This window comes from Colletotrichum karsti (assembly GCF_011947395.1).
Source record: "Colletotrichum karsti strain CkLH20 chromosome Unknown Scaffold1, whole genome shotgun sequence".
Taxonomy (NCBI): Eukaryota; Fungi; Ascomycota; class Sordariomycetes; order Glomerellales; family Glomerellaceae; genus Colletotrichum; species Colletotrichum karsti.
Window position 1 is genome coordinate 1,498,842 of NW_024065901.1, and position 12,048 is coordinate 1,510,889.

At 53.4% G+C, this 12,048-nt stretch overlaps 1 protein-coding gene across 1 annotated transcript; it reads left to right on the forward strand.

Annotated features, from left to right (window-relative positions):
- Nucleotides 1–4,407: 4,407 nt before the first annotated feature.
- CkaCkLH20_00345 (C2H2 finger domain-containing protein) lies at nucleotides 4,408–7,457 on the forward strand (the record flags this gene model as incomplete). Its single annotated transcript, XM_038883065.1, has 6 exons — nucleotides 4,408–4,608; nucleotides 4,658–4,683; nucleotides 4,737–4,841; nucleotides 4,891–6,076; nucleotides 6,129–6,248; nucleotides 6,381–7,457. 6 exons carry the CDS (start codon nucleotides 4,408–4,410, stop codon nucleotides 7,455–7,457), a joined length of 2,715 nt encoding a protein of 904 aa, XP_038751770.1.
- Nucleotides 7,458–12,048: the final 4,591 nt, after the last annotated feature.

A 12,048-nucleotide genomic window follows, 5' to 3' on the forward strand; every position in this document is an offset into this window, starting at 1 on the left:
AGATGCGAGTGCCACTTCAAGGTACCATCGAAGGAATCTGCGGTAAGGCACCTCGGTTGCAAGGTTCCTGCCTATGTAAGGTACCTGCCATACACGGTCTTTTGTTCGCATCATTCTTCAAAGACCTGACGGGAGGCCAAGGAGAAGCAACGGTTCGGGTCATCCTTCCCGCTCGTCTACAGAGTATGTGCAGTGCTATCGACACATGGACGTCGATGCACACAGCACCAACATAACTCAGTTGGTGTTGGGAAGGCGCTGTCCTCGTCGAGACTGCAAAGTGCCTCGCTGGCCGGGGTTGATTCCTTCCGCTCAAAAAAAATCAACATTGACTGGACCAGAAGGATCGGAACGACATCCCTCCGGCTGGACCGGATCCTCTACTGCTACATGAATCATTGCCGAGATCATCACTGCGAATCCTTCCCTTTTCCCGCTACGTCCCCGCCCTTGTTGGACGATACCGCAATTCAGCCCCGGCAGACTTTTTTCTTTCTTTCCAGTTTGGTATCTCGAGTTTTTCACACCATTTCATTCCACAAACAGAACCAACTGCATCTGCATCCTCTTTGCCCTGCAAACCGGAAAACTTGAAACGGGCCCCGTCGATGCAAGGCGCTTTCTTTTGGCCCGGCGATCAACAAGCATGGCGTTTCAAACAAGATATCTCGCATGCCGCAGTCTCGGCCGGTCCGGCCCCCAAACCCAATTCAATTCAACCCGACTGACCCGGTTCAGGTCTCAATGGTCCGCCCCCCTGGATAATCTCCTCCCTCCCGCAAGATGATCAGTTCGGCTGGTCGTGGGTCGTGACAAGGACCGTGGCCGTCTCCGTCGTGAGCCGAGATGCCCCGGCCGCCACATCCCACCTCACGCATTCGATTCGGACCCCAAGATTGTTATGAGGGCTTCACCACCGACCACCTCGGTCCAGGTCCAGCCCATCCATTCGGCACCGGCAGAAACTGAAACACTGAAGAATTCCTCCCCCGACGTCGCATCTCGCCTTGTCCGTTCCCTTCCCGTCCTCCCTTGACTGAGATGCGACCCGGACCCATCCGTCCCTGCAGTCGGTCCAAGCCGTCGGTGTGGCCCCATTCGGACGCTCCACCGTCCAAAATCCATATCGGCTCTCGCCATGCCCAGGCTAAGGCACGTCGGACTTTAGCGTGTCTCGATGCCAACGTGTTCGTCTGTCTTTTGACAGCTTCGCTCGCATTGCATGCTAAGGTACTTCGCAGTTACCATCTGCCACACTATTTCGGTCGTCGCATCATTCACGCGCGATACACGCTCTTTGCGACCGTTTCGAACATATTGAGCTGAGGATATATCGAGCATCGCCAGAGTTGACGACACTTACAAAAATAGGATGCAAAACCCACGAGTGGTTCGTGACCTTCACACCAATGGGGCTTTGGGCTGCGTCTAAGCCCCTGCCATCCCCGCCGATTCGGGGCTATCCCTGTCGTTGCCCATGTCATTCCCATGTCTCTCAGCGGGCCGGGCGCTGCATGGCGTTTCTTGGTCTTTTCTTGCTGTCAGGTATTTGCGATGACAGCCAACGGCTCAGTTACAGGCTTTTCGAGCGGCCGTTGTTGAGCAGGGCCGCTTCAAGATGGCCGGCTTCGTTATTGATCAGCTAAAAGATTTGCAGAAATTAACAACGTCTTAGCATCGGGGATCTGAGTCAAAACACGGCAGGCAGGGAATCATCCTCCGAAATCCGAACCCCTGAACCGGGTTGGATTTCCCGGCCTAGCTGCCTAGGTATTCAATCAACGGGATTCATGATCCTCGGTCCTCGGTCGATTGACATCATTGTGTCTCTCCTTCTCCCTCTGCGCCGCCGTAACGGAACACTCGCCTGCCGCGAGACGGTTGGGTCCCTCCGCCCGGGAGACGGAAGAGACATGCGCCAATCTTGTTACCTGGAGAAAGCAACAATACAAGTCACCGGTCGCAGGTCGCAGGAACTGTTGCTTATTATGGACGATCCAAGAGTCACAAGACACATGCGCCGCAGTATCGCGGTGAGCAAAAGCGACGGCACCACGCAGTCAGCCGTCTTCTCCACCACACAGGTACACTGGACGTATCCGTATACTATTCGAGGAGAGGCGGCATCGTTTTGGACGGAACTTGATTTAAAACGCTGAACGCTGAACGTCACTTCATCCGTTACAATTCACAGTATTCATCTCGATGCTCACATCTCAAATATTCAGCTTGCCTGCCAACCCGCTGCCATTTCAACTCCCTGTAAAGTCAAAATCCCAAAGGGGAAAGCCAGTCAACAGGGGGTATTTGACAGGGACACCGACTCATGCATGCACAGCAATGACAACAGTTTACTTTACGGTTGACGACTGCGCCTCACTTCGTCTGACAATTTTTTCTCTCTCTTGCAGCAAATTCAGCATACAGTACCTTCGGTCAACAGCTATTCCCCCAGAAACAACGCAGTTACAAGCCACTTTTTCCTCAACCACGGACGCTAGCGGCCGCTAGGCACCAAAGTTGGGTACAGGAGTACTCCAGGTACTGTGGGAAACGGAATGACCGCGCTCCATTTGGCGCCGCTAAATTCTTTCTCTCGTCTCGTATCAACCATCCGACCGGTGACGTGACGCCATAACCGCATATCGCTATTCCTCATCGAGAAACGGCCTCTATCTCTCTCCCTCTTTCGAAGAGAATGGCGGCTTTTTTCTCGCGGCGTCTGCTGGCATTTCCCACCGCCGGCAGCGCCTGTACCGGCCCTCAACGTGTTTTTCCCGCCGATCCCCTATCAATCTTGCCGGCCGTTCGTCCCAAACAATGGGAAATGACGCGCCTGTCCCGTGTCCTGGGGGTTTCGCCGACATGCGATCGGTTTCCCACGATCTTGTCTTGATCTCCCGAGACAGGAGGAGAGACACGGTCAAACAACACAAAAGAGGCATCATCGCCATGGTTGCATTCCGCGGCTACCTCATCGTGCCGCGGCTTTTCCGCCCTATGGCCCTCCTCATCCCCTGACTTCTTGTCCGTGAAGACAGCACGGACGAGACATAGGAGCCGATCCCAGACGCGCTCATTCCGTAGTATCGCGGCAAATTTACAGTACAAGTCGGGGAGACGCTGCGTGGGACCCCCGTGGGACCTCGTCTAACCAGCCTTGGAGGGCTGAGTCGTATGACAGGCATCCGGCCTCTCTGCCAATCAACCCGACGCCATATGCAGTGGTGGGTGACCGAAACCCCAGCTCGGCCGATACCCTTTCGAACGAGTACCTTGCATTTCTGACCTGCCTACAAAGTACGTTCCTACGGTTCTAACTAACGAGCTTCGACGCCCTTGAATCACCCATGTCTACAGCTGACAGGGGGGGCATAGAGGCCTCAAGAAGAACAGCCTCCTTGAAGAGCTGACATCTCCCGCGTTTTCTGCTGCTCATGCGCCGCGCTTCTGCAAGTTCAACTGCCTTGCCTTGCCTTCCTCTCAATATAGCAAATGCAATGTCTCCAACAACCAGAGCGGCACAAAACAGCACCAACAACAACACTATCTTTGTCTCTTTTCTGAATTCTGTTCCATTGCATATGGGGATCGCTTAGAACCAACGCCTCGCCTCGCTCTGCCTCTCGTCTGCAGACCATACCTTACCATAACCACTGCAGACCGGTTCTGCATCTCACTTCGACTGACCCTCACCCCCCCTACCGACCTTAGCCTTAGCCTGTTGGTCAGGCTGACACTCACGAACAGCCCCCCAAAAGTCTTGCTTTCTATCGTACCTTACCTTACGGTTACTGCCTACGCCTACCTCCCCCAGTTTCCCTACCTTACCTCGCCTTACCTTACCTCAGTTAGCCTTCTTTTCTACACTGACACCCCCCCTTTCTCACCGGGCCTCCATTGCCTTGCCCCCCCATTCACACTGCGTCTGGACGTTGGGGGTTGCTGCTGCCATCTCCATCGTCTGCACCTCACGCTCTATTCCCAGAGAGGAGACTGCCCTCAGCTGGGCTGTGTATTACTAAGTTTGGCTGTGTTTCTTCCTCTGCGTTGCTCACTGTGGTCACAACAGCTCTGCCTATCTGCCTTCGTCACATCCCGTCCCGGTTGCGGGCAACATAAACCATGGCTAGCCTCCAAGATATCATGAACGTCGACGAGGACCAACACGGCTCCCACACCAATAAGAACGACCACCTCCCGACCTCTTCAAACATATATCACCAACCATATCTAGCACCCAGCCCAACATACAACTCGGGTTATGCGACAGGCGGAGATCAACCAGAAAACACAACATCGAATAATCGCAGTCCGTCACGAATAACGAAATCTTCAACCGGTTCGTCGTCTTCGTCCGGCAGACCCTCTACCTCTCGTCGACGAAGCAACATCAGCCCTGAGAATATGGATCCGTCAAACTATGGACACGGCTATGCTGGGCCGTCTGCTGGAGGCTACGACCCCTCCGGCGCGCCCTCGAGGCCATTCAGCAACCCGCCGCCTGGATCGGACGTGCCCGTCAAGCTGACTCCGATCACCGGACGGGTCAGCCGCGCAAAGAAGGGCATGAAGGTCCACACGTGCGATATCTGCCGTCCTCCCAAGGTAAGCCAGGCAACAAGGGCAACTCGAGACATCTTCTGACTTTAGCCAGACCTTCACCCGTGCCGAGCACCTGAGGTAAGACATACGGCGACGCGTTATTCGCCTCACCCACTGACAAATATCTCTAGACGACACCAGCTCAGTCACGAAACTCCCCAGTACGCGTGCGCTGTGCCAGGTTGCGACAGGGCGTTTCACCGAAAAGATCTGCTTGAGCGTCATCAACAACGACAGTAGGTTGTCCGCGCAACGAATTGAGAATACTCTTGCTGACTTCCTCAGTGAACTGGAAGGCGACAAGGCGTCGAGAGGAGGCGCGAGCCGCAGGACTTCTGCCGGTTCTATGGAAGGAGGCGTCCGTGGTCTTGGGCTCCAGCACCCCATGATGGGCTACCCACCGAATGCATCGACCCCGGTCCAAGGTCTCCCGATGACGCCGAACATGTCCAACTCCGGTCCCTACCAATCGATGGGCGCACCCGACATGAGCAAGTCAATGTCTCCTCACATGGGCCAAGATTACCGCTCTTCTCCAGGCGGTTCTGGCTATGGCGGAAGCTACTCCTTATCCGCGCAACAACCTATTGTTCAACACTCTCCCCACGGCTTCCACACCCCTCCGACATTCTCCACGGTTGATTACAGCCAGCCGCGCACAACACCGGAGTTCCCTTCGTTGTATCTTCAGACCAATGGACTGGGTATTCAAATGCCTGGTTCCGACGGACCGCCCGAGCTCTCGCATACCCAAGACAATGCCGCATGGCCATCCTCTGCTTCCGACAGCACTTACTCTACACCCTCTGATCACTCTCGCCGCGGCGCACTGTGGCCAACGGCAAGGCCCAATACGGAATGGTCTGGCAACCTCCTCACGCCCTACAGGGAGGCCAGCCTCGATGCCATTGCGACAACCACTCCGATGTTCTATCAATATTCGCCCTCGCCCCAAATCAGCAACTCTCAAGTTTTCCCCATGATTGATGTATCAATGTCGGGATACTCGGACGAGCAGACGCTTCTCGACCCCCACCAAGAACCACGATATGTCAATACTGTTCGTAGCCTGACCCCGCCGGTGACATCGGCATCGGCTCAATCATCTGAAATTCTAGTCACCCCGTCGACTGCACTACCATCAGACCGGATGATGAACTCACTCGCCTGTTTGGGCCGCCAGAAAGAGGTGGCGTTGGGCCTCCTGGCGGCCCCGGCCCTGATGCAAGGCTCCTTGCCTTTGCCTCCTGCAAATGTCTACAAAGCCATTCCCAACTACCTCGAGGTCTACTGGGACAAGGTTCATCACCTTTTCCCCGTTGTTCACCGACGGACCTTCGAGGCCGCTGCGGAGCAGATTGACGTGCTCCGCTGCGCCATGGCTGCAGTAGCTACCCAGTACATGGGTACCAAGGAGGATCGCATCAGGGGGAATCAATTGCATGAATATGCCTGGCAACAGTCCAGACGCGTAAGCAACACACGCCTTTCGTTCGAACTATCCAGCTGACCAAACTAAGCAGATCCTCCAATGGGATGTATCTGTCATGCAAACGATTCTGCTGTGTGAGTACTTCAACCGATTCCGCGGTAGACGAGCGGCCATCCGGCCATCGAAAGAATTCGAATCGATTTACACTAGAGTAAGTTTTCTTCCATCTATTGTGTTCTTTAATCTTCTTTTTTTTTCTCTTTTAGCTTTCGTCTTTACTTTTCTTGATGATTCTTTCTTTTGGTATCGCTTTCCTGCAACAGAATTCTAAACCTTTTCCCAGGTATCCGACAGCTCCATCTTCGATCCAGTTCCAATGAACGGCGCCAATACCGTCAGATGGCATACTTGGCTTCACACGGAAACCCGCCGCCGCCTTCTCGCTGCCTTCTTCGTTTTGGATACACACAGCTCGGTATACCTGGAGCAGCAGCGCATCCGGGACTTCGATATCGTCGCGAACGGCGTCCCCAATATCCCCCTTATCGGTCCGACCAACGATCTCTGGGAAGCAGCCAGCGCCGATGCCTGGGCTGCCATGGTAACCTCTAAGGGCGATTCCCTCAACGAGCCGCCCATGCTTTCTATAATCAACCCAGACACCCTTTCTGCGAACAGCGTCAACACCCATGTCCCTTTCGACCGTGCCGTTATCTTAGCCTTGGAGACTCTGCTTCTACCTACCCGGGACGACCCCGCAAAGCTCTCCCGCTCTTCCTCGGAGATCACGGAACCAGAGACGTACCGCATGGCGAACATCTTTCCGGACTGCCCCGTCGCAAACACCTACCTCGCCCTCGCTCACACCCCTCTCCACGACCTCCTCGCCGCCTCCGGCGACAGCTGGATCTTCAGCCAAAAAGTCCTCGAAGTGAAGTCCTTCACCGATCACCAGAAGCGCCTGGCCAAGTGGTGCGACACAGGCGACGCCGCCGTCGCCGTCGCCTTCGCCTGCCGTGCCCTCCGCGCCTTCACCGAACACGGAAATATCGAAGAGGACTCGGACGACGAGGACGACTGGGACATCGGCCGCCCCAGAATGTGGAGGGACGACATCTCGGACTACTGGGGCATGTACGTCTGCGCGCTCATCTGCTGGGCCTACGGTCACCGCGATTCCCGCGACAGCCCTCTCGACCACGCAGACGAGAGCTCAGCGCTTAGATGGGTGCGCACCATCGCAAGCATGCGCGCCAGAGATGTCCTCCACCTGAGGTCCAAGAAGGACGCGATTTCAGTTGTCGCGCTGGTGAGAAGGTGGCTCGACGTGGACTGCATCGGCGGGCGCAGCCGCCTCTACGTCGACGCCGTCGGCGTTTTGAAGAAGCTGGAGGAGGGCGTGACTTGGAAGTGGTTCTAAGCCCACTTGAAACATTTTCTTCTTCTTTTGTCTCTTCTATTCTTGCATTCTTGTCTTGGGTTTTTGGATATATATGGCATGGCATAACAGCACATTTCGAAAGCGACTTGGCCACCACGGAGGATAATACCTATTTGCATTGTATACTTACGAGATAATGACGGGCGCGGCTCTTTTCAACAAGAGGGAGATACGGGGACGAGAGACACACAAAAGATATACACAGACATGTAAAGGCGTAAGAAGGCGTTGGGGTGGTGACAACAACAGCACAGCATTTTTGTAGACATTTTAGACGCATATATACAAGAGGGGATCGGCTTGTATGGATAGGGGAATACACTTGATACAACTACACGATAAACTGAGAGCAAGAGTGATGTAGGATGACTATTTCTGTGGGGAGTAAGTGACAGAGACTTTGGAACAGCTCCTTTGGCGGTTGGTGAGACTTTGTGGTGCTCCACGGCTTTGTCCATGGATACGGGAGCGGTCCTTAAGGTGGCTGTTGCAAGATGAGGGGTCTGGTTCAATGCACGTAGACTTTTATACATTCATGATCTCAGTCATCCAGGGGCCATGGCAGGGTAGCTAGGCTCTGGCTGAGCTCTGTTTGATCACCCGAGATGGTGTATAAGACGTCATAGTGAGAGTCTTTCTTGCTTTCTTGAACACCAGTTTGATGGTTCCAAGGATCCAGTTTCTTTTTGGTCAATGCCGCGATTTCTGATGTACGAGATGTCCATCACGTTTGACATCCATCCAGATATCCTGTCACGACATACGGGATCTCAATACCACATCTTGATGATGTCCATCCTCGCCCTTCGTCTCTGTCTCCCGGTGGTGTTCGGGTATGTGGAGGTGAAACAACACCCGACGAACGCACGGCGCGCGAGTTCGCAGACACGACTTTGGGCATTCGCCGTACTTTGCCATGAGGCCGTTCTCCGGGATGTCCAGTTGCATGCCTGACTCCTTCGACCCGGAAACCCGCACGCTGCTCCAAAAGATGGGACTAGACATGCACACGGTTGGTAAATGTGATTTGACAGCATGCATGAGAGATTTATATAGGGTACTAGCTCGTTCTTTGAGTACGGGGGACGAGCCGGCCGGTGGGTGAAGAATCTCTTCGTGTGATCCGAATCTCGGGATCTCTCCGCTTCACGGTCTGCGTCGAGGGGTATAAATTCCCTGGAGATAACCTGGTTTTGCTGGGCGGACAGGCAGTGTACGTTTCCATGCCATTCGATTCGGACATTCGCTTCAGCTTGACTGAGGTTGCTTGCCGATACATGTGTCGAGAGCCTGCGCTCTATGCGTCCAAGTCTTCTTTCAAGGACTTATAGAGCCTTGCTGCCCTCCATCCTCCATTCATCGTCCCATACCTTAGGCATACACGCCGTATACACGAGCACTAGAGACGCAAGATGAGAGCGCTTTCGCCGTCAGACTGGAGCTCCAACGATATCAAGGACGTTGCCGAGACTCACCCGCCATGATCCGTTTCTCAACGATGAGAAAAAGTCCATGCTGAAAAGCTCGCAGTTTCTGAATGGCACGCGCTCTCGGGATTCGAGAGCCTACCGGTTGCTTTCCGGGTGTAGATGCGGACTTAAATGCCATTGCCGTCCTTCCTCGGGCCGTAAACCGCCAGAGGGCATACATATGCTCTCGGACGCCAATATCGGTAGGAGAACACGGGCAAATCCAGGCTCAGGATATGGCATGCTGTCTCCAGTCCATTGCGCCCTCGGCAATTGAACATTGGGGGCTGGGGGTATTCATACCCAGTAGAACGCTGAGCTGGTTCCGATGGTGAGCCAACCAAGTCCCGGCGCGCAACTCTTCTTTTACATCCCAGGGAGAATGACTCTCCCTGCCCAAGGTGAGCGTCACTTCTCCAGTCCTCCCACCATGTTGACCTCCGTAAACTTGTAGCGTTTTACGGCTCGGGTACTGATAACGTATAACCAGGCACCGGAGACGGAAGACAAGGGCGTTCTGACTCGTTGAGCAAAACTCATGCAGCGTACGCTACACATGTGGAACGATATGGATATGTTATGAGGCAATGAATGATGAGACATCATAAGATTCAAGAAGTGCAATTGCTTGTTCAGGAAAAGTCGAGATGATGGTCAGGCCCTCATTTATACCCAGTAGAGCAGTGATGCCGTGCCGGGTCCGAGGCCGTCCATCCCTCGACGCGTCGTGCCTCTGGGTATAAATGACTCGCTTCTGCCATAGAGCTGGCTTTTGATAACACAGACACATTGTATATGCCCCAGCGGTGTATTTGAACGATGAATCATCTCAGACTTGGCCTGATATACGATCCTTCAAGCTTGTGATGGAAGTGACCTGCTGGCATGATCTTGTATTTGGATACCTCCTCTGGTATTCTGTGTCTCTGTTGCTTTATTGGGTAGGTATTCGTTTCTGATTTCAGTCTTCGTGAAGAAACTCAACCAGTACGCCCTGTCCCCCACTTTCCAGACTCTACGGGACAATCAAGCCATATTCGAGACTGAGTAGAGGAAGCGATACGCATCCTTGATAGAGAGCCAGCTCTGAAAGAACGATGAAAAGGAGCGGAGACGTAGAAGAGCGAGCTGGGTATACAGCCCCCCTATACCAGACAACCGGACCCTGACAAAGGTCACCTGAATGTTCTTATGCCCAGTCCCGGCTCAAGCTCTCGGCCACAATCGCGTTTCTAGCTGGCGAAGGCGCCAGGGACGTGTCCACGCTGGAGGGCAAGTCTACGAAAGTCCCAAAGCCTGAGCCGACCCAATCAGTCGCGGACGGGTTCTGGGGCCTTGCCAGAAGAGTAATGTAATGGTCCCATCACACCGTCATGGTCATCGAGTCCTAGTTCTGGCATGGCATGGTGCGAAGCATCCATATATATGGCTGTACAACTCGCTGAGCGCTCCAGTTTGTTCAGCGATATATCGTCTGTTCGTCCATCTCAATACACCCTGCTTGCCAACTCCTCAAGCCACTTGAATCATCAAGCTACAGGCGGGAGTAGATGTTTACAATTACATATTAGCCGACCATGATGTGAGCTGACAAGTTTGTCTTGGTTTTCCGCCTCTCTTCTCTTGTGTTTGGTACGTAATCGCTTCGTATACATCGTAGTCGGCGGAGGTTGAGGCTGGGTTTTGCAAGGCCTTGATAGATGTACGTGTTTGTCTGATGAGTGATGCTCCCACACACAGAATATCACAAGCCCTGACTCATAGCAGCGGTCATAAACTGGGTGTTCAGCTTTGCTGTCCATTCTCGTTGCCTCAGTACACGCACTATCCAATTTAAACCTCAGCGTGGTTGCGCATGTATTCCCGTTGTCGCGGGACGCCAGAAAGAGCGCAAAATCTAGCTCTTTAAGGGCAAGCTGTGGCAGAATAAACCCACCAAAGGCGCGATGAGTCTTCATGATTTCGTCTTCACAGAAGTTGGTGGGTGGCCTGGTGAAAGGACGAATGCAGGCAACCAGTTGAGCTTCATCTACGATCCGGCCGATTATCTTGCTGTCAGCACCAGACAACACCGACGTATTCCGAGGAATAAAAGAGCAGAGAAGATGACGAGGGACGTGATTAGTACCTTATAGCGCATCCCTCGGTCTTCCATGTCGCAATCTCGAGCATCGGCGAGAGTTTACGAGACCAAATCCAGCCCTCGATCGATCCACTCAATGTCGTTGAGCAACAGAAGGATTTCCGCGCGCTTCTGTTTCGCATCTAAAGGAAATAAACACAAGAATTTATAGGTGCGATTGCCCTATCGTTGATGGAATGCTCTTCTGCCCTTCTCCCGTCAGCCCGAGACTCAGGGTCCTCAAACATCGAGCCAAGAGCTGCCTCAGCGAACAAGAGATTGGGATATCCGGAGCTTATGTCTCGGTTCAAAATCGCGAAACTATTTAATGAATTGATAAACTATACAAGACGCAGAGAAAGCAGAGGATAAGATCCTTGGGAACTGGAACGACTTTTCTCGCATCAAAACGGGATGCATTGCGTATGGCCTGGTTGATAGAATGTCCCGAGCATGCGCCAACTGGGCTTCCTCTCGAAAAGGCCGTCAAAGTCATCTTGCCACCTTCGTCCCCGAGCTCTGTAATCCTCTGGCACTTATACAAACGTGAATACAACCAAACTACCCGGGTCTTCATTACTTCAATGTTGTTGTACATGCGTGACCGAACTTCAGTCCTCGCTTCTGAGATGACGTCTCCCGGCTACCAAGTCTCAGCGTCGTGGCCTTGTGATTTGAGAGCGGCAAGATAAAGAAGCGCCAGATAAAGTGTGGTGTTCAGTTGTCTCTTACGCGATCACCAAGATCTCTTATACTCGTTGGCGAGCTGGACCATGGTAAGTCGGCGTCATCGAGCGCTCACCAGCCGGCACTTCTTCGTAACAAATAATGACAAGCTATAAGTACCCCAGTAAAAGCACTGGGGCGTTCAGGTCCTGTATATTCTTGCAGTATTTATATGTAAACATATCCTCATCCTTGTCGAACGGCGCCGCGGCAAAGACCATCGATCCAATCAACGACTGACGAAAGATGATTC